Source organism: Callospermophilus lateralis, chromosome 10 (genome assembly GCF_048772815.1).
Source record: "Callospermophilus lateralis isolate mCalLat2 chromosome 10, mCalLat2.hap1, whole genome shotgun sequence".
Taxonomy (NCBI): domain Eukaryota; kingdom Metazoa; phylum Chordata; class Mammalia; order Rodentia; family Sciuridae; genus Callospermophilus; species Callospermophilus lateralis.
Genome location: NC_135314.1, coordinates 51714996 through 51738858, shown reverse-complemented (window position 1 = coordinate 51738858; position 23863 = coordinate 51714996). Strand labels below are relative to the sequence as shown.

At 34.2% G+C, this 23863-nt stretch overlaps 1 protein-coding gene across 11 annotated transcripts in view; it reads right to left on the bottom strand.

Annotated features, from left to right (window-relative positions):
* The window catches only part of Dlg1 (discs large MAGUK scaffold protein 1), a 251443-nt gene that overhangs the window by 150634 nt on the left and 76946 nt on the right, over positions 1–23863 (bottom strand). For all 11 annotated transcript variants that reach the window (XM_076868823.2, XM_076868826.2, XM_076868827.2 and 8 more), the window contains exon 5: positions 2875–3039. In XM_076868823.2, the coding sequence (XP_076724938.1) occupies positions 2875–3039 (165 nt within the window). The remainder of the gene's footprint in view (positions 1–2874; positions 3040–23863) is intronic.

Below are 23863 nucleotides of genomic sequence, written 5' to 3'. Positions count from 1 at the left end.
GGGAATTGAACTCTGAGGTACTCAACCACTAAGCCACATCCTCAGCCCTATTTTGTATTTTTATTTAGAGACGGGGTTTCTCACTGAGTTACTTAGTGCCTCACTTTTGCCGAGGCTGGCTTTGAAACTCGAGATCCTTCTGCCTCAGCCTCCTGAGCTGCTGGGATTACAGGGATGTGCTAACAAGCCCAGTTCCATCTTTCTTCTTCTTGGTTTTTAAATTTTTAGTTGCAGATGGGCACAATACCTTTATTTATTTTTATGTGGTGCTGAGGATCCAACCCAGTGCCTCACACGTGCTAGGCAAGCGCTCTACACTGAGCCAAAACCCCAGCCCCCATCTTTCTTTTTTTTTTTTTTAATATTTATTTTTTAGTTGTAGTTGGACACAATTCCTTTAATTTATTTATTATTTTTATGTGATTGTGAGTATCGAACCCAGGGCCTCACACGTGCATTTTCTAACAATGCAATAAATCACTAAACTTATACAGTCACTTCCTATTAAAACCGTGTTTCATTTAAAGTATGTTTTCATATGTGTAAGTTACTTTTTCTTCCTAAATATAACAAAGCTATAAATACTAGATGTTAATGATAAATTAACAGCTAAATAAACTTCTCTAAAAGTCCTTTAAAAAAAAAAAAAAACAGTACCATCAAATATCTTTTTACATATCAAATTAGGTCAAGACCTAAAGCTTGAGGAAATGTTGTATGTCACAGCCCATGAAAATGGCACTCTCCTTGCTGAGAGATGAGTGTAAAGGGGGACAATAAGCTTTTTTTTTTTTTTTTTTTTTTGCAGTACCTAGAGCCTCATTGGTGTCAGGCAAGGACTCCTCCACTGAGCCACATCCCAGCTCTGGGAGGATAAATGTTTCTGACAGCAATTTGGCAATACCTGCCAAAATTCTAAAGGACAGGCACTCTGACCCAGTAATTCCACCTTTAGAGTTTATTCTACAAGGTCATATACACATTCACAAACACAGGCACAAGGACACCGAGGGTGGTACTGCTTGCTGCTGGCCAGCCTGCAGCCTGTCCACACAAAAACCTTCTGCACAGTTGTTAAAGACAGTGCAACAGCTGCATGCAGTCTATATACAGGGGCTTCTGCAAGATGCAGCCTGTGCATGGGTCCTGTGTATTGGGAGAAGCATGACTGCACAGCCACCCTGACAAGTTGCCTAGGAAGTGATTGGTATCCTTCTGGTACCTCTGTATTTTAAACCATGTTCATGTGACAATTCAAAATAGCATATATAGAATTTTTCAATCAATTAAATAAAATGGCAGAAAACACTGTGACAGGTGATGGATTATGGACAATTTCATTTTTCTTGGGATTTCCTGGCAGCAGTTTCTCACCTCCCTACTGAGGCAGCAGATGTCAGGGAAGGAGAAGGATCTTATGCTTGCTGAGGGGGACCAAGGTGAAAAGGGAGTGCTTGGAAAGTAAATAAAGTCACAGGCTAGGAGCCCCAAAGTCCACCTACAGGATGGGCAGGGCAACAGTCAGCCCAGGTGTGCGGGACTTTGCCAAGGACTGAGCTGGCCACTGCTCTGCAACAGAGATGACACAGACATGGTGACACGTTCCACCAATGAATTCAGACTTTGGGAACTGAAAGATCTCCTCTCTTCACAGGGAAGGGAAATGGGGTGTGAGATTCAGAGGATGAAGTGATCAGGTGAGCATACAGCTCAGAAAGGGAAGAGGAGTCTGGCATTGATGTCATGTGAGCCAGAAGACCAGCAGTGACTGTAGCTCATGTCCCAAAGGAAAGAGGGATGTGGAAAGAGAGAAATCTTTGGAGACAAAGGGTGATGTGGAAATACCAGGCCGATGATCAGCAAAATGGACCCCTACCCAGAAGCTACTGGAGTCCCACAAAAGAATGGAGAGACAGAGTCATCAGGCCCAAGTCAGGTGTGGAGCCATGGCCTGGCCAGAGCAAATGCTCCCCACAAACCCAAAGAGACCAAGTGGCAGCAAGGGTAGCAAAGAGGATGGACAATGTCCAGAGCAACTCCTGGCTGAGGGAGTGGCTTTTAACATCTGAGCCCCTGCCAAGGATGCCAGGGAATAAGAGACACACAGAAATGAAGTTAACAGCTGGAACATTCTGCTATGGACAGGACTCAGGACTCGATAGCTCCACCCTCAACACTGGGGTGGGCAATGGTGCAGCCAAGGGAAGAAGCCTGTACAGGATTTGTGCTGGCACTGGCTTTGAACCAGTGCTCAGGAACACAATGCCTTCCAGCAGGAAGGCTGGGAGAGGGCGATAGAGACCCAGGTCAACCAAAGGTACAGCCAATCACATGGCTGATCCACTGTCTTCACAGCCTGGTAGCAAGTCCAGCAACTCTACAACACTGTGCAACAGTCTCACCTGTGTTGTCGCTGCCCCACGCCCCCTTTGAGTGTTCCTGGGGCAGTGGGAGGGGTTTGGGCAGAAAGTGGGGGATATGATAGAATTTTTTTATAAGGGTAAAGACCAAATTCAAGATTATGGTTACCTCTGAGGGGAGAGATGACAGGATCAAGAAAAGTCACATATTGTATCTATTGATATTCAATATGTATTTAAAATGTCTTAATGTGGCATCCAAAATATAATAGTTACTTCCTCATGAAAAATTTTAGACTTAAAGATACTATTGCTTTAAGAAAGTTATTTTTAAATATATATTTTTAGTTGTAGCTGGACACAATACCTTTATTATTAATAAATACATGAAATTCCCTGTAACTATGAAACTAAAATCAACCAAAGGTAGGGGAATGTACACAAAAATATAGTTCTCGTAAGTATAGCTTAAGTAAAAACAATATAATTCATAGCATAACGGTTATTGTCCTACCTTTATTGGTGAAATATGAGAATGAGAAACAAATCCATGGACATTCTCAATCTCTGACAGGTTCTTCTCTGAGACATGGACCAATTCTGGACCTATCACCTCATTAGTGATTTGTGGGGAAATGTGTTCTTGGGGGGGTGTATCTTCATCTTGATACCGGTATTTCTGTGAAGTAAAGAAAACAATTAAGTATGAAGAAGCCAAAAGCAAAGTGAGTTTACTTCAAATTTTGGATAAACCAACACTCAATATAAACAACATGAAAAGTGCATTTTATAGTTTAATACATCAAGTCTGAGATAAATGAGTCTCTTTTAGAAGTTATGAAAAAAATCCTCTCTCTTCCCCCTCTCCTCTCTCCCCCTTCCCCTTCTGCTCTCTCACCCTCTGCTCCCTCTCTCCCTCTCCCTTCTCTCTCTCCTCTCTCCTCCTCTCCTCTTCTCTCTCTCTCTGGACCCCCTTCTCTTCTGCAACTGGCTGCTACAGTCCCACTAATAAAATTTTTTAAAAAGTTATGAAAATAATAAAAATTATTTTTCTATAAAACTTCTAAGTAAAATTTGGTATTTAAATAAATATTAAATGCTTAAATATTAGTATTTAAGTAAATATTAATTTTATTATTAAAAACAATCCGAAAAAAAAAAAAAACAATCCGAAGCCAGATGAAACAAAAGCCTGAATACTGATTTACCCATTTCATGCAAAGTATTAAAATGAACCTTGTATTTCTAAAATACAGCTATGTAAATAAAGTAAATGAAGTCAGCATGAAAAGCCAAATTTATTTAGCTGAATTAATTTTCTTATTCAGTCAATTTGTACAAAAAATTAAGGGGGGGGAAGTCCACCATTCAATTTCTTACTGAAAATTAATAGAAAAGAGCCTTTTACCTGTAAAATACACACACACACATTCCTATGCAATCTATTTTTAAAATTCAAATCTACCTCATTCCACACACAAAAGTAAGATAAATTAAAATTATAAGAAATGGAAGAAAATACATGTTCCTTAATTCAGGCGGGGAAAGTCAATGCATAAGCACAAAATCGAAACAAAACAATATAATACTCTCCTTGCCATCACTCCCAAATAAATCCACCCATAAAACAAAGGCACAAATACAACAGGAAAAAAATATTTAAAAATAAAGATTATTAACCACTATAAACTTTATAATTATTTGAATAAAAAGAATAGTCAACAAAAGTAAAAATAAGGATTTATTTTAAAAAGTTAAACAAATGGGTCGATAAACTTAAAAGGAAAAAAGGCTCAACTTAATATGCAAGAAAACATTATCAACATTCAAAGAAATGGGCATAAATGGTAGTGGTCTTTTTCTTGAAGGGCAGTTTGGCAATATGTTTTGAGAGTCCTGACAATGTTTCTACTCCTTCAGTAATTCAATTTCTAGGAAAGATAGCATTGATAAAGAGCATAAGTATTGGTTGTACATAGAAAAAAATGTAATTTGTAAAATACACATATAAAAATATTTAACTATGGACCTGTCTGTTGAAAGTTTCTGAACATCCCTCAGTACTTTCTAAACAACATCCTTCTGTGAAATGGTACCATTACTTAGAAAGCAGTAATCTGGCTTACATAAGCATTAGCTAGCTTATTAATATGATACAGGAAATCTATTTTTACATGTAAGCCTCAATTATTTTCAAAACAATGAAAAAAACTCCTAATTTATCCTATAAGTAAGGCTGAAGTTAACATTAAAATAATTATAAAACCTACCAAGGTTTATAGGTTCAGTTGAGTCTAAGTAAAATCTAAGTACATTCACACCTTAGAAGAAGACATGATGTAAAGAATGAAATTTTGTACCATCTTTGGAAACTTTACAGGCGTTCCACAACTTAGCATGTACTTTAGGAAGAAATACATGCATGAAGATCCTCACTACAGTATAGTTTGGAAGAAAGAAAACTCGGAACAAGCTTCTTATCAACAGACCAAAAAGAAAAAAGAGCAAATAAATTACAATAACCCATCCTAGGAAATATTATATACAAGTTAAGTTGGGTAAAAATCCAAAAGGGAAGGCCGAGGATATATATTAATAATAAAAAAGCATGTTTCAAAACTATACATATTTATACATTATATATATAATTACATAGCCATAAATATATATAAAAATACAAATACACATTTTCAACATCTTTAAGCAAAGCAATACTGTATGTACTAGAGGGCTAAGGAAAACATTAAAGATCTTTTCTGTCCATGTGCCTGCCCTAACCTTCGCACATCCTTGATGGAACATCTAAAGAATGCTGACTTCTCAGAAGGTTTGGTTCATTCACAAAAACTCAAAGACATTCACTTATTTCAAGACAAACACTCCCAACCTTTGGGGATCGGGCCAGTTCTTGGGGGGGGATGAAGTGTCCTTGAGGAGATCACTAAGTCACACTGTTTATTAGAATGGAGCTTAGGGAACATCATAGAGAATAAGACTCTGGAGTCTTATTTGTCAAGAGGAAATTACCAGGAACTTCCCAGTCAGGACCCTGAAAAGCTGCCCCCAGACTGTCTCATGACTTCAGGTATTGGTATTTTCCCTAACCTGGTGATTTTTTTTTTTTTCTTTCTCTCCTGCCTAAAAGTTTTTCTTTGGGGATGGGTGAAGTTTTACCAGGGATTGAACCCAGGGGCACTCAACCACTGAGCCACAGCCCCCATCCTCCCCCATCTCAGCCTCTAGAGCCTCTGGGATTACAGACATGAGGGCACTGCGCCTGGCGCTTGCACATAACTTTTGCTTCCATATAAATATTAAAATAATATTAAAATAAATGCCATCTTGTATAAAGAGAGTATTTTAGTGTTTATCAGATTCAACCTACTAAATTCAGCTGCTGCACATATATACTTTTCTTATGACATACATAACACTTTATATATGTGTGTATATACATATCTATGAATGTACATATTTAATTTGCAGGAACTAGAAAGGAATTGAAGCAAAAAAAAAAAAAGTTTCCTCCAAAAAGGAAAAGAGGAAACCACTTTTAAAATCTGTCTTGCTGGGCATGGTGGCACAGGCCTGTTAATCCCAGCAGCTTTGGAGACTAAGGTAGGAGGATTGCATGTTCAAAGCCAGCCTCAGGAAAATCAAGGCACTAAGCAACTCAGTGAGATCCTATCTCTAAATAAAATACAAAAGAGAGCTGGGGATGTGGCTCAGTGTCGAATGCCCCCCCGCCCCCGAGTTCAATCCCTAGTATCATCCCCACCAAAAAAAACCCACCCCCACCACATACACAAACCTGTCTTTTCACTTTCCAACACAGTAAAGCAAATACAACAATCTTTGGGGCTACTCAGTTATTGGGGAACTTTCATCCTTCATTCATCTCAGTTATTACGACCCCTATGTGATTTGTGTAGGAGGGGTGCAATATGGACTAGGCTGACTGGCATACTATGATCCATTTAATCAAGCCAAATGAATAGTGAAACAGGCACAGGTCCCTGGGATATCAGACACATCAAAACCTGCTGTGTTTACCATCCATGTATGTCACTCTGGACAATTCTGTATGGAGATTGTGGCAGCAGATTTGATTCTGGTCACAGTTACGGAAGGAGACAAAAGAATGGTATGCTAGTTGGAAAGACAATAGTATGCCACTTATGAGCCCATCACCAGAGAAGTATGGATAGAGGTCGTACATTTGGTGAAGAAAAGACGGCACAAGAAAATGCCACTTGGCTACAATGTAGATTAGAGCACACAGGTTGAAAGACTATATGTAGCAGCTGTGACACACTGGGGACTTCCCTTAAGATGTGTGATATTGTTGGCTGCATGCCAGAACTGTCTTGCCTGCTCTCAATGCTACCTGCAATGATTAGATGCCATCGAGGGGCATATTAAATAAGGTGACACTTCTCTTTAGTGTTGGGAATAGATTACAATGTCCCTCTCCCATTATGCATTGACTTGTGTGGACATGGTTACAGGCTTGATATAAATAAACATTCCCCAGCAAAAGAGGAAACCAGAAGGCACTATCAAGGGATTAATACAGCTAAGTGCTATTATGAGAGTGATCAAAGAAGTCATTTCACAGACCATGACACGAAACAGTGGGCTCAAGACTAGGACATATTATGGATTTTCCATATTATGGAGAGGGAGAGAGAGAGGGACAGGAAGAGGGAGAGGACACACACCATTATGAGAGGTAATCAAAATAAAAAATTAAAACTAATAAGTTAGTTTGGGAGAGAAGAATGGGAGAGAAGACTCAAAACCAATGCATGAAAATCATAAAAAATTAAAATGGAGGTATTAAACTCACATAGTCATCTTATACTAGACAAAGGCACCATAAATATACATTGAAGAAAAGATAGCCTCTTCAACAAACGATGCTGGGAAAACTGGAAACCTGTATGTAGCAAAATGAAATTAAACCCCTATCTCTCACCCTACACAAAACTCAACTCAAAGTGAATCAAGGATCTAGATGTTAAAACAGAGACTGCACCTACTAGAAGAAAAAGTAGGCCCAATCAACTCTCCACCATGTCGGTTTAGGAACTTCCTCAACAAGACTTCTAAAGCACCCGGTATAACATGTTATAAAAGTGATGGGTGACAGTGGAGTGGGGAAAACAGATGTGTGTGTTAATATTGTGTATAGCAGTTTTAATTTTAAAATACAATGTGCAAATTCATTACTTCTTATGTAATGATACTATTATAAATAGAAAAAAGAATACAATGATAGTCATAATTCATGTCACAACTTTCACTCCACTTTAAATATTAGTCTATGATTACAAGACATAAAAGACTTAAGGTTTTAATTACTGGATCCATAAAATCTAATGGAAATAGGAATTTTTATTCTTTAAATTTTCTTCTTTTTAAAAGAAACTACTTTGTAATTTTAAATTTTACTAAACTTCTACTTCATAAAATATTTAGGAAATTTTGTCTCAATCTATTCTGAACTTTCAGAAACATAGTTCTGAAATCCAAAGATTTCAAAGATTTCATCTTTCAAAGACTGGGTTTTCTAAAAATGCAAACTTGGATATTTTAAATTCTAAAATTTATTTACAAACTTATACTATATTTTACTAACCCAGCATATCATTATAAGATGCCCCGCTAATTATATGTACACTCAAAAAAAAAATGCTGCTAAATAAATTAAGGGCATCAACTGCAAATAATTACAAATTCAAGATAAATTAAAATTAGAGAAAGGTATATTATAAAAATCAATGAAATATATTAATTAAACCACAGATATTTACTAGATTTCTCAAAATTCTTCACTTTTGTTTTTTAGATTTTTAATAATTAAAAATTATTCTTTCAAGAGCAAAACTATATTCTTGGTTTCAAGGTTAAACTAAATGGTTTCTGTCAGTGGGAAAAAAACTGGCATTAAATTGTTTTACTTAGAGAAGTTAATGCCACAGCAAGATACTAAAAAGTCCATAAAACTGGCAACACTGTAATTAAAATATAGCTAGTGGGTATGCAAACAACAGAGATATTTTTAGAGTGGGAAAGGAAGGCACCATCACCTACAAAGAATCATGCTGGGCTGGGAATAAATATCCATAGTAGGCCTTGGTGCAGGTGTTTGTCTTACTTTTCTTAAATACAGCCTAAAAGAACTCCTTCCTCCCAGAAAAACCCAAGAGTCAAGAGCTTCTCTACTTTCCTGCTAAAGATTATAACCCTAATCCCACTGCTTGGGCTTTGCGGCTTAGGAAAAATTACTACAAATCAATGTGATTACCACAATATCGTTCTTCTACTTATAAATCTTGAAAGAAAAAACCAATCTTGAAAGAGCTTAACAATACAAACATGGATATAAAACACCATTTGTTTTATTCATAACAATATTTAATATGAAACTGCGGAATAGAAACAGAAAAATCCTAACAATTAAATATTTATCTTCAACATGATGCCAATAGTAAATTTGTTCATTTATTGCAATATTTATTTATTTATTTAGGATTTAGAATAGGTAACTAAAATGCATATAAAATCCAGCAAGAATAAAGTGTACAAATAGGTAATGAGCGTAATATCTTTAACAATCTCAAAACTATAATTAAACTGTAATCATTAACAGTTTACTGGTGAATGAACAGAAATATCAGTGAAATGAATAAAACTGAGACTTTATATTAATAGAAATGTGGTACTATTTGATAAAGGCTATATTTTTAATCAATTTCACAGACTAAAAGGTAAGATTATTCATTAAACAACCAAGGCAAATGGCTATCACAGAAATTATTCAAATAGTTAAAAGATTCTTGAAAACTGTAACCACAGTAACAGATTCTTTTAAGACTATAGTTTAAGACCTATATAACTGTTAACATAAAATGTGAAAGTAATTCAATACAAAAAGGACTGATAAATTTGATCAGCAGTCAAAATGTTAAAAACTAGGAAAAAAATATTTATAACTTTAATCCAAATGACTGACTTCAAAAACATATACAAAAACTATGAATCTCTAAAAAAAAAACCAACAAAAAAAGTATATAAAGCCCTCCAGCCCTGCCTCCTTAAATGTAGAAAAGGAATATAAAATAATTCAAAGAACAGAAATCAAATAGTTCTTAAGAATTCCCTCTTCATATACCTTTGAATTTTAAATCATTTAAATACATAATACATCATTCATTAAATAACCTCAAAGACTAAAAAAATAAGTTGAAAAATGATCATTACTTACTAAAGAGACTATAATATGCAGCTAGAAAATCCAAGTAAAACCAATGAAAAATCAAAATAGGTAATTCAGTAAGTTACCTGATTTTATTACTTACTAAGAATCAGACTTATCATATTTAAATGATAATTACTCACTGAATGATGCTGAGAATCTGAGAATCAATCTTATGTTACTTCATTCTCCCAATTGCACTGGATTTCTGAGTCAATGACTCTGGCTTCCAAAAATGGACATGTCTATTGTCCGAGCTAAGCACCACAATTCTTCATAATACTGCAGCTCTAGCAAGCACTAATGTTTAGGCAACCATCTAGGTCACTCATGCTGAAGCAGAAACTCGATCTTTTGACCAATTGACTCTATTTGGCCAATTCTGGCCTCAGAGATGGTTTTAATTAAATTCATTCTCTCTAGTTAAATCTGCAATACAAATAGAGGTAAAAACTCTTTTGAAAAATACATGTCTGTTTAAAGCAAAAAACTTATAATAGTCTTATAGGACTTAAAACATGTATGTAGATTTAAAACATATTGATAAAATACATGAGAACTATTTTATTTTGTTTTATTCTAGCATAAAAAATAGCAGAAAGTGAAGGATGGTAGTAGTAGTAAATAGTCCTGAACAATTGTAAGATTTCTGCACTTTATTTGAAGTGATAGAATATTAATATTGAAAGACTATGAAAAGTTAAGGATTTATACTGTAATCCTGTAGCAACTAATAAAAATATAAAGTGGCATATAACTAAGAAGCCAATAGTTAAAAGAAAATACTAAAAATGACTCAAACAATCCTAAAAAAGAAAGAAAGAACAAAGTAATGAGAGGGAATAAAGAGAAATAATTTTTAAAAGCAGACCTTAAACTAATCATATTGATAATGTTATTAAATGTGCATGGACTTAAAAACACTATAACTAAAAGGCAGAGACTATTAGAACAAATAAAAAAGCCTGAGATGTACTTTACATATAAAGACAAAGAGTGAAAGCATATGAATGAAAAGATATATCTGATAAATTATAAGCATAAGAAAGCTGGAATAGCTTAAAACAGGCTTTAAGACAGTATTTGTCTAAACAAAAAGATTTCAAAATGATAAAAAGTAATCCACCAGGAAGATAAACAAGGTTAAATGGGTGTAAGTAATAGCAGGAATTCAAATTATACAAACAAAATAAACATTAAAAAAGAAAAATAAATAATTCCACTTTCTTAGTAAGAGATTTAAACTCTTTGATCAAGATAGAGCTATGCAAATATCAATAAAAATAGATGGCCTGAACAAACTATTAACCATCTTCACCTAAATTATATTTAAGGGACACTATATTCAATAACTGAAGGGGGAAAAACAATATTTCCAGTGCATATTGGTACATTTGCCAATGTAGACCATGTGTTATGCCAAAACAATCAAGTCACACATTTAAAAAGACTAAAATGATAAGAGTATATTCTCTGACTACAACAAAATTAACGTAGAAAGAAACAAGATATCTAATAAAGAACATAGTTTGTCCACTGTCTCTACTGATTATGTATCTTAAGGTTCTTTTTTGTAGCGTCTTGAAATGGATCCTTACTTAGATCACCAATTTTGATCTTCTATTTCCAATATAAGCATTTAAAAGTACAATTCCTTTTAAGTATTCATAAAATTTGGTAATACCATAAGACCACTCTCATCTCTGACACTGGTTGCAAAGTTTGAGGTTCCCCTTGAAAGTCTGCGGAAAAAATGTGTTTCTACTAAACATGCATAGACTTTCTTCTTGTTGTTACTCCCTTAACAATATAGTATAACAATTAATTACATAGTATTCACATTGTATGAGGTATTATAAGTAATCTAGAAATAATTTTAAAAATACAAGAGGATGTGCATAGGTGATATGCAAATACAACAACGTTTTATATAAGGGACTACAGTACCATTTTGGTATCTACAGGGGTCAAAGAACCAATTTTCCATGGATACCTAAGGATGACTGTAACAAAACCAAATAATTGTCAAAACAGATAAACTGCTATTCTAGACTACTCAAGGAAAATATAAGAGGATTAACAATATAAAAAATGAAAGAAATATTATCACTAAAAAAATCTACAAACCTGAAAAAGATATTAAGAAAATAATTACAAAAAAGTTTGTCCAAGTAATGTAAAAAGTGAGATGAAATCAAGAAATTCCTTGAAAAACACATCTTACACACAAAATTCCAACACAGTATGAAACAGTAAATCTCAGTGAGCCTATATTATGTCTACGAAAGAAACTGAATTTGTTATTTGTTATCAAAGTTCTTCCCACTGAGAAAACTCTAGGTCCAGAAGTGAATTCTACCCAGCATTTAATAAAGAAATATCAGTTTACATTTATTCTTTAAGAAAATAGAGATTTCCTAACTATGAGATCACCATAACCTTATTACTAAAACCTGACAAAGATACCTGAAAACAAGAAAATGTGAGATGAACATGTGATATGAACATAAATGCAAAAACTCTGCATAAAAAAATTAGCAGATAAAGGATAATCCCAAAGATTACCATGACCAATTAAGATTTATCACAAGAAGACAAGTTTATCTTAACATCTGAAAAATAAATCAGCATAATTCTCTATATTCACAGAATAAAGGAGAAAATCCTATGATTTATATAATGAATATATTAAAAAACATGTGTTCCAATTAAATATTCATGATAAGATACTCAGCAAACTAAAAATTGAGAGGAACAATTTCAACTTGATAAGGGATACTAAGGAAATAATTAAAAATTTACAGCTAACTTAACTAATGATAAAATACTGAATATAAGATGGGGCAACAAGTCAAAGGATGCTTATTTCTATTTAACATTAGCATGAAGGATCTAACCATGGCTAGAAGGCAAATAAAAGAAAAACATACAAAGGCCAGTAAAGAAGAAGTAAAATTGTCTCTAGTTGCAAATGAAGTAATTATTTACAATGAAAATCGGAAGGAATTTACAAAACTACTAAAACAATAGTTGAATACAGTAAGATTGCAGAATATAATCAAATTTTTATGCCAAGTACAAATAATTTGAAGTCAATTTTTTAAAAAATTCATTTGCTCCAATTCAAAAACAATAAATTACCTAGTAATGAATTAAACAAAAGATGTGCAAAATGGCTTCATTACAAATTATAGAACATTTGCTAAAAGAAACTAAGACTTAAAGAGACAGAGATATGATATGTCTGAGAATTGGAAGACTCATTTTCTACAAATGATCTAGAGTCAAAGGAGTCTCAATAATAATTCCAGCGTATCTTCTGTAGAAACTAATAACATGGTTCAAAATACTGAAAGTCAAATGATCTAAAACAGCTGAATCAAATTTTAAAAGATCTATATTACCTGATGTCAAGTCAGTGCAACACTGGAGAAAAGGACAGAAGTTATTAATGGAACAGAATAAAGAGTTAGAAATAAATTCACACAATTGTTCAATAGTTTTTTGAAAAAGTGCAAAAGCAATTTAATGGATGAAGGAAAAGACTTTTTAAAAATGAAATTAGTGCAACTATATGTCCATATGGAAAAAAAATAAACATAAACCCTTACATCATACATATATTAACTTGAAATGGACCAGAGAGGTAAATGTAAAAACCCTAAACTAGAAAACTTCCAGAAGAAAATATTTTAAAATCTTACAGTAGGAAAAGATTTAGAACACAAAAAGCACAAATAAAGTTTTTGATAAAGTGAGCTTTATTAAAATATGTGTTGTTTGAAAGTCATCATTAAGGGAAAAAAAAACTACAGAATAGCCATTTACTTTTCTTAATTAATTGTAAAAGATCTTTGTATATGAGAAAAACAATCTGATTTTCTAAAATGGGGAACAGATTTAAATAATACTTAATATATCAAAGTTTGCTAGAGCTGCTATTAAAAAGCACCATAAATTAGTGTCTTAAACAACAGAAATTCATTATCTTATAGGTCTCAAGTCTAAGATCACAGTGTCAGCAGAGTTAGGTTTTTTCCTAGGCTCTGAAGAAGAATTTGTTCCATATCTCTGTTCCTAGTACCTGTTGGCAATCGCTGGCATTCCTTGGCTTTAAAAAAGTCTTATACTGTATGAATCAATTTACAGAACTTTTTTTTTAATATTTATTTTTTAGTTTTAGGTGGACATAATATCTTTATTTTAATTTTATGTGGTGTCAAGGATCGAACCCAGTGCCTCATGCATGCCAGGCAAGCGTGTTACCACTTGAGCCACATTCCCAGCTCTACGCACAACTTTTAAACATGCAGAATATTTATAATGACAAGGCAAATCAGTGGTAGGGAAATAGAAGGTCACATGGAATATACAGGAACACAAAGACTCTTTTTGGGGTTAGAGAAATAACTTTGTGACAGTGGTTTCACAGGGAATTGCATCTGTCAAAACTAATCAAACTGCACACTTTAGATGAATGTAGTTTATTGGACATAAATAATAATTTAATAAAAACTACTAAAGCAGTACATTTCTGCAAATTTGTTAGAAAAGTTACTATTCCCAACAGTAACAATGAGAACTTGCATTGCTTTTACTTTTTTTATACTGAGGATTGAACCCAGGGGTGCTCAACCACTGAGTCACATCCTTAGCCTTTTTTATATTTTATTTAGAGACAGGGTCTCACTGAGTTGCGTAGGGACTCACTAAATTGCTGAGGCTGACTTTGAACTTGCAATCCTCCTGGTTCAACCTCCTGAGCAACTGGTTACATTATACTTAAAAGGCTTAATCTCTATGAGGAAAACTTCAAAATTTACTGAAGAAAGAAAGAAATAGGGAATAAATATAGTTGTTCTTGGAGAAAGGCACAATATTTTAACAGTTTAAATTTTCTAAGAAAATAATGTATAAAAATATTTTTGCAATCAAAATATCAACATAGCTTATTGTATGGATGGGGGTGCCTGACAAGTATTAGTAATTATTATCTGAAAAAACTAGCAAGAGAGAAGACAAGAAAATAATGGGTTAAAAGGTCATGAAAGGAACTGGTTCCATCATGTATAAAGAAGCATAAAAATGTCTCAATAATTGTGGGAGACCAACCTTACTGAGTTTAACTCCCCGGCTGGGTGCTGAGGCGCTCAGTCGCAGAAATGTGGCAGAGCTTTCCACACCCTTCTTGGGTTGGAGGGTCAGTGTCTTGTGTATGGGTGTGTCTTGCTACAGCCCCATGGGTGAAGCTATGCTCACCTGTTCCTTTGTATTATAACTCCTTACCCTGTTTAGGATAAAATCTTCCATGGAAGTGCCGTGTGTGTGTGTCCCCTTTGCTTACTGTGCCCTTGGGTGTGGCCTACCCAGGTGTCAGTCAACCTGCTGAGAGTGGGCATCATGAAGATAGATTCAGCCCCCTGAAACCTGACCCCTTGCCTCATTTGAATAGCTTCTCCTCAATAAAAGGGGTCAGCATGTGCTCTCGCTCTCTCTTCCTGCAGACCCTTAAGGTCAGAAGAGCAAGCGACCCCAAAGAAAAAGGTATTTGTGTCTCTTTTGTGGTTATTTTGCACAGCCCAGTTAGCCCAGTTCAACTGACCCCTGAGCCTTTTAGTCTCGAGAACAGAAACCTCGCAAATAATAAAAAGAACGATAATAACACAATCAGAAATATATCAATTGAACAGAACACAGTCCAATAAATAAATGTACAAACTTAATAACGTGATAAATATGATATTTTAAATCCAGAAGTAGAACAAAAATTATTGAATGAATAATGTTGGGTAACGGGCCACCTTGGAAAAAATAAATGGAATTCCTACTTTGAAGCCTAACTTTAAAAAGAAAGAGAAAAAGGGAAAGAAATTCACATGCTAAATAACAAGTCTAAATATAAAGAACTGAACCATATACTTAAGACAGGAGCAAGTTTGTTCACATACTAGAATGGTCAGTTTAAGAAAGGAACAACATTCAGAAACAAACAAAAAAACACTAATCAATTTGAACACTTTAAAAAAGTTTAAAACTTCTGTATCACCAACTTAAAGAAAAAAAAACAAGACCTTGTGATACTAAACTTGTTTTCTACCACTTCGGAGGTTCAATCCCCAGCATCAAAACAAAACAAAAAGCCTCCAACCAGTTTGGGAGGAAGAGCCCAATAAGATTACAATAGAGACGGTTTTTTAAATGTATAATAAAGTCTTACAAATCCATTTTTAAAAAAAAAATGAGCCAGTGATACAAACTAGTGTCAAATATGCATTGCTTAATTCTTTAAAACCAACTAAGAATACCTTAAAAACATCTGCCACAAGTTCCAAGTGGCCTATGTATCACATCTCTTAATGGCTATGGGCTTCAAGGAAGAGTTGTTTTATATGTACTTTAACTCCAGCAACTGCAAAATCTAGTTTAAAATAGATTTAAACTTTAAGAATAAACAATGCTATACTGTCAAAAAAAAAAAAAAAAAAAAAAAAAAAACCCACTCCTGTACGTTAAATCCAGAAAAACACAGCCAATTTGCTTCACTTCTTAAAACATTCCATAAGAAAAAAGTTATTACTTTCTACTTCTGTAGACTAAGAAGCAATCAGGAACTTCTGCTGCTGCTTAATGTGTTTTATACCAAATGATGAGTAAACTGTATTCTAAAAACACAATTTTTAGAATTTATTATTGGAACAACTTGCAATAAAAATCAAATTATGATTATTCCCAAAGTCAACCATGTCAATCCACATAACCCCAATGTAACTTAGACACAGTTAAAACACAGGTAGCCATAAAGTACAAACAAATACACAATGTGTATGGAAAATATGGTTTTGAAACTAAAATTCAGATCACCAAAACATTCACTGTCTTATTCTCTACCATCCACTTTCATACATATGCTAAGGAAAAGCCAATCAAAGGAGAAACCAAGTCAACATAAAAACCAAAATGACCACAAATACAAACTATATTTCAATAATAACCCTGAATGTTAAAAGCCTAAACTCATCAATTAAAAGACATAGACTGGGAGATTGCATTTAAAAAAAAAAAAAAAAAACCAATAATATGCAGCCTTCAAGAGACTCATCTCACAGGAAATGACATCCACAGACTAAAGGTAAAAAGGTGGGGGAAAAAACATATCACTCCATGGACCATGTAAATAAGCAGGGGTTTCCATTCTAACATAAAATAAGATAAAGTGGACTTCAAACCAAAGTTAGTCAGAAGGGATAAAGAAGTTCATTTCATACTGCTTAAGGGAACCATACATCAACGAGACATAACAACTGTACATATATATGCCCCAAACAATGGAGTATCCACATATATTGAACAAACCCTTATCAATTTCATATGGGCCAGGCTATATGGGCAATGACCAAACAGACTCCATTTTTACCCTAGAACTTCAAATCATGAAAGAAATGCTTCTCCCTTGAGAAAGAACCGCCTATGTACCCACCCATTAATAGTTACCTAGCATAGCATACTTGGCAACACAGAATAGCAATTCTTATACAATGTAAAATTGTTCTCTTTGGTTTCCATTTTTCTTGGGCAATGTACCTTGTCAGAATGATTGTCTAGAGGTTAGTAACCATTCTCTAGCTTGTACTTAACTAGGGTCATTTTGACCCACTTTCCTTCTGCTTGCTTGCTGCTATGCCAACCTGGAATGTCCGGGGGGGAATACTAACGTACCCATTGCATTGTCTCACTAACTGCCCAATTCAGTTTCTGTACCTGCTTGCTTGCAGCTACGTCAACCCAGATATGGTTTTTGCAATTTTTGCCTTTAAATATCCTAAAATGTTGAGGCTTGAGGCTGTTCCTTGCAGAGACAGTTATGGGTCCTATGGGGGACAGTCGCTGGCCAGTCAGCTAAATAAAGACTCTTCTATTTGGACAAAACTGGGACTTAGTGTGTTTTCTGAGCGACCTGCCCCACAACAAGACCACAACACAACAATACTTGGTGGACTTCAACACACCTCTCTCACCACTGGATAGATCTTCCAAACAAAAATTAAACAAAGAAACTATAGAACTCAATAATACAATAAATAATTTAGACTTAACAGACATATATATTTCGTCCATCAACAAGCAAATAAACATTTTTCTCAGCAGCACATGGATCCTTCTCTAAAACAGACCATGTGAGATACTACCTTCCATTCTATCAGACTATAATGGAATAAAATTAGAAATCAATGATAAAATTTAAAAAATAGAAGCTACTCCAACACTTGGAGACTAAACAATACACTATTGAGTGACACATGGAAAACAGAATACATCAGAAAAATTCTTAGAGATAAATGAGAACTCTGATATAACAAATCAAAATTTCTGGGACACTATGAAGGCTGTGCTGAGAGAAAAGTATGTTATACTGAGCTCATTCATTAAAAGAATAAAGTCAACAAATAAGAGACCTGACATTACATTTCAAAGCCCTAGGAAAAAAAAGACTAAATCAACACCAAAAGTAGTAGAAGATAGGAAATAATTAAAATCAAGGCTGAAATCAATGAAATTGAAACAAATGAAACAACTGAAAAAACTGTCAAAACAAAAAGCTGGTTCTTTGAAAAAATAAATAAAATTATCAAAATTATCAACCCTTAGCTATCCTAATGAAAAGGAGGATAGAGAAAATTCAAATTACTAAAATTCATGATAAAAAAGGAAATATCATGACAGACACTATTGAAATAGAGACGACAACTAGAAATTATTTGGAAAATTTATGCTCCAGGGGCTGGAGTTGTAGCTCAGCAGTAGAGCACTCTTCTAGCATGTGTGAGGCCCTGGGTTCGATCCTCAGCACCACATAAAAATAAAGTAAAGGTATTATGTCCAACTACAACTAAAATATTTTTTTAAAAAAGAAAATTTATGCTCCAGTAAATTAGAAAATCCCAAAGACACAAATTTCTAGAGGGATATGATCTGCCCAAACTGAATCAGGAGGACATACACAATTTAAACAGATATCAATTTCAAGCAATGAAATAGAAAACGCCATCAAAAGCCTACCAACCAAGAAAAGCCCAGGACCAGATGGATCCTCAGTCAAGTTCTACAAGATCTTTAGAGAAGAATTAATTCCAATATTCCTCAAATTATTCCAAGAAGTAGAAAAGGAGGCAACCCTTCCCGACTCATTCTATGAAGCTAGTATCACCCTAATACCAAAACCAGACAAAACACATCGAGGAAAGAAAACTTCAGACCAATATTTCTGATGAACATAGACGCAAAAATTATCAATAAAATTCTGGCAAATTGCATACAAAAACATAATGAAAAGATAGTACACCACCATCAAGTGGGGTTCACCCCAGGGCTGCAAGATTGGTTCAACATACAGAAATCAATAAACATAATATATCACATCAATAGACTTAAAAGATAGGAATCATATGATCATCTCAACAGATGCCAAGGAAGCATTTGAGAAAACACAGCACTTTTTAAAAGATGATTAAGTTAACAACAAGGCTGTTAAAGTGTGATAATCCAACCTTACTGGTTTCCTTCTAAGAAGAGGAAATTTAGACACAACAGAAAATACACACGCATACAGAGAACAAAGGCAAAATTATGTGATGAGATGGTAAGGCAGCTATCTTCAAGCTAAGTAGAAAGGCCTCAAAGGAAACCCAACTGGCCCGTTACCTTCCAGCCTCCAGAACAGTGAGAAAATAAATTTCTATTGTTTAAGCCATCCAATCTGTGGTACTTTGTTATGACAGCCTTAACAAACTAATGAAGAGCTTAAAATGCAATTACTAAATATGCACACTTTACAACAGTTTTTATTCGAACAGTCCCACTAACAGAATTTATGAATTAACAGATATGGAGAAAAATCATAATAGGAAATATTATAAGAATATAAACTACATGGGTAGAATTCCCTTTGTTCACTGGTGTATCTCTAGATCACAGGTGCTCAATAAATTCAAGAATGAGCAAATGCAGAAATAAATTAATCAATCACTGTAATTTTCTTTGAAAAATGTGACACATAGTCTCTTAATTTTCTGAAATATATTTAAGTTCAATATCATATAATACACAAGTATTATTTGTTTTAAAATAAAATGTTCTTTTTAAGTTTTCCATTAGTAAAAAGGAAATTTCATAAACATATACATTATGAAAACAATTTTCATTAGTATGTAAATACATTGTTAAAGGAAGATAATAAGAATAGACTCCATAACAATCTATTTCCACATAAATTCAAAGGCTTTTGGCATGTCATATAGTTCTAAATGGATATAAAAGAACATTGAACAATATTTCTTAGTGACAGACATATTGTGGCATCAGTGCTATCAGCACAGTGCTACCAGAAACTTTTACCAATACATGAAAGAATTACTTTAATCCATTCACTTCAAGGAAGGAGTTTAATACAGCATCTTGAAAGACTGAAGAGCTACCTGGAAACCCAGAATCGCTGCGGAATAATTTTTTCCCTTGCAGAAACTATACAATCAATTTAAAAATGATTCTAAAATAGATCATACCCTGGCAACATCAATTCAATTCAACTGAAAGTTTGGCAACACAGCTAAAAGAAAGTACCTCCCCTCTTAGAACAAGTGGGAAGAGACAGCATTAGGAATGTTGTACTTAAGACAGTAACTTTGAATACTGTTAAAATGTATGGCTAGTAGTCATTATTATAGAATATTTTTCAATTTGAAATCTATTTTTAAACAGTATTTTCTGAGTAAACATAACTTTTATTTATTTATTTTGTTGCTGGAGATTGAACCCAGGGGCGTTTAACCACTGAGCCACATCTCCAGCCTTTTAATATTTGAGACAGAGTCTTGCTAAGTTGCTTAGGGCCTTGCTAAGGTCCTGAGGCTGTCCTTGAACTTGTGATCCCCCTGCCTCAGCCTCCCAAATGCTGGGATTATAAGCATAAGCCACTGTGCCCAACTCTAATAATTTATTTTTAACTGATACATAAAACACTGTATATATTCCTGCTTTTCAAAATATATGTTAATAACTGTTTACATTTAGAGTCAACCTACTGTAAAATAGCACACCAGAATTTCTTACTCCTATTTAACTGTAACTTAGTACTAACTGATCAACCTTTCCCCTTTAAAAAAAAAAAATTGAGAGAGCGCCTGCAAAAATATTTTTTTATTATTCTGATAACAAAATCAGACAAAGACAAGACAAATAAGAAAACTACAGATCAATATCCTTAAATACAGATATTTAAATCCTCAACAACATATTAGTAAACTGAATCCAATAAAACATTAAAAAGATTATTCCCCATAGTCTGGGATTCTTCCCAGGAATGCAAAGATGGTTTAACACATATAAATCAATAAACCTGATAAGCCGGGCATGATGTTTGTACATCAATAATAACAGTGATGGGAGGCTGAGACAGGAGGATTAAAAGTTTGAGGCCAGCCTCAAGAACTTAGCAAGGCCTAAGCAACTTTGCAAGACCCTATATTAAAAATAAAAAAAAATAAAAATAAAAAAGAGCTAAACATGTACCTCAGTGGTAAAGCATCCCTGTGTTAAATGCCCAATATAAATAGGCAGGGAGGGAGGGAGGGAGGGAGGGATCCTGACATACCACATCAACCAAAGGAAAAACAAGAGTGCATGATCATTTCAATAGATCAGAAAAAGCATTTGATAAAATCCAACATCCTTTAGGATAAAAATACTGAAGAAATTAGGTATAGGAGGAACATACCTCAACATAATAAAGGTTATACATAATAAGCCAATAGGTGACATTATACTGGAGAAAAGCTGAAAGCTTTCTCTCTTTAGATAAGGAAAAAGAAAAGGATGTCCACTTTTTTCTTCAACATAGTATTAGAAGTCCTAGGCAGCGCAATCGGACAAGAGAAATAAATAAAAAGACATCCAAATTGAAAAAGTAGAAGTTACACTGTCACTGTTTGTAGTCAATCCGATCTTACATTTAGAAAACCCCAGTTTCAAAACAAAAACAAAAAACAAACTACCAGAACAAATTTAGCAAATTGCAAGCTATAAAATCAATATACAAAAATTACTAGCACTGCTCTATGCCATTAGTGAATTATCTGCAATAGAAATCAAGAAAGCAATCTCATTTTTAACAGCTACATAAATAACCTAGAAATGAACTTAACCAAAGAGGTGAAAGATCTCTTTGATGGAAACTATACGAGAGAGCCGGGGATGTAGCTCAGGGGTAAAGCACTTGCAAGCCAATGCCCTTGATTCAATCCTCGGCATTGCAGATAATAATAATAATAATAAATCAAAAAAGAAAGAAAATTATAACTCACTGATGAAGGAAATTGAAGGGAACACACAAAACATGTAAAGGCATCCCATATTTTTGAGTTAGAAGGATCAATAACGTTAAAATGTCCATACTATTCAAAGATATATGTAGGTTTAATATGTCTTAACAAAATAATTTCAATGATATTTCTTTATATAACTAGAAAAAAACAATCCTAACATTCAAATGAAACCACCAACCCACCTAGATAATCAAATAAATCTTGAGCAAAAAGAACAAAGCAGAGGGCAAAGCTGTAATAAGCCAAAAAAACATAGCATTGCCATAAAAACAGAGACACAGACCAACGGAACAGAATAGGGTGTTTACATATCTATGAAGAAATGATTTTTATTTTATTCTTTCTATCTATCTATCCATCTATCTATCTATCTATCTATCTATCTATCTATCTATCTATCTATCTATCATGTGGGGCAGGGCATGGGGTATTGAATTCAGGGGCACTCAACCACTAAGCCACATCCCCAGCCCTTTTTTTTGAATTTTATTTAGAGACAACAGGGTCTCACTGAGTTGCTTAGGGCCTTGCTAAATTGCTGAGGCTGGCTTTGAATTCACGATCCTCCCACTTCAGCCTCCTGAGCCGCTAGGATTACAGGCTTAGAGAACCCCACAGCACCCAGCTCTAATTGATTTTTGACAAAGCTTCTAAGAACACTCATTGGAGAAAGGACAGCCTTTTCAATAAAGAGTGCTGGGAAGATCTGATATCCACATGCAGGAGAATGAAAAAAAAAAAAAATCAACTACAAAACAGATTAAAGACTTAACATTTAATACCTACAACTATGAAACTGCTATGAAAAAACACAGGGAACTGCTCCAGGACACTGGAACAAGCAAGAATTTTTTTTCAAGACAAGACCCCAAAAGCACAAGAAATGAAAGCAAATATAGACAAATGGGATTGCATTGAACTAAAAAACTTCCACATAGCAAAGGAAACAATCATCAGAGTGAAGAGACCTTTAGAATGGGAGACAGTATTTGCAAATTATACATGTGACAAGTGTTTAGTATCCAGAGTACATAAGAAACTATAAAAACTCAAAGCAATAAACCAATTAACCTAATTTTAAAATGGGCTACAGACCTGGAGACATATCTCAGAAGATCTATAAAGAGCCATTATGTGTATGAAAAAATGTTCAACATCACTAATCAGAAAAATGCAAATAAAAACCACAATGAGTTATTACTTCACCCCAGTCAGAACACCTACTCTCAAAAAGACAACTCTTCTATACTTGTAAATTAGCATAGCCACACTACAGGCTGCTTCACCCAAAATTACTATGGCCAACACTACTAGTTTTCCTTGCTTTTCTTTAATATGGAGGCTAAATGACTAGATTTACCACTTTTTCTTGCTACTAGAAGAATCTATGTGACACAGTTCTAATCAATAAAACATAAGCAGATGCCTCTACCTCTATGAATCACATCTCCCTTTTCTTTCCACTTCTTCCAGCTTTTTCCAAGCTGACTATAATAAGGAAAATAATAAAGATCCATTTATTTAAAGGCACTGGTAGTTTCCTATTGTAGTTTCTTCATTAGTTTAGTATTTAATTATTTGCAAACACAATCTTAATTAAGCAAGAGTGAATTAAGTAAAGTAAATGGGCCAGACTATTCAAATCTATGCTGTTAAAAGACTTTCCCACCCAGGAAGGAGTGGAGCAGGGAGGCAATTATATAACACAATAGTTCTCAATTTTTCCCATCTAATGTCTTCTAATAGCAAAATGCAAACCATTCCTTTAAGGATATGAGAACACAGCAAGGAAAGACAGCTATGCGAACAGGATTTCTTGAAAATTTTCCTCTTTTATTTTATACAAATTCATATACACAATTACA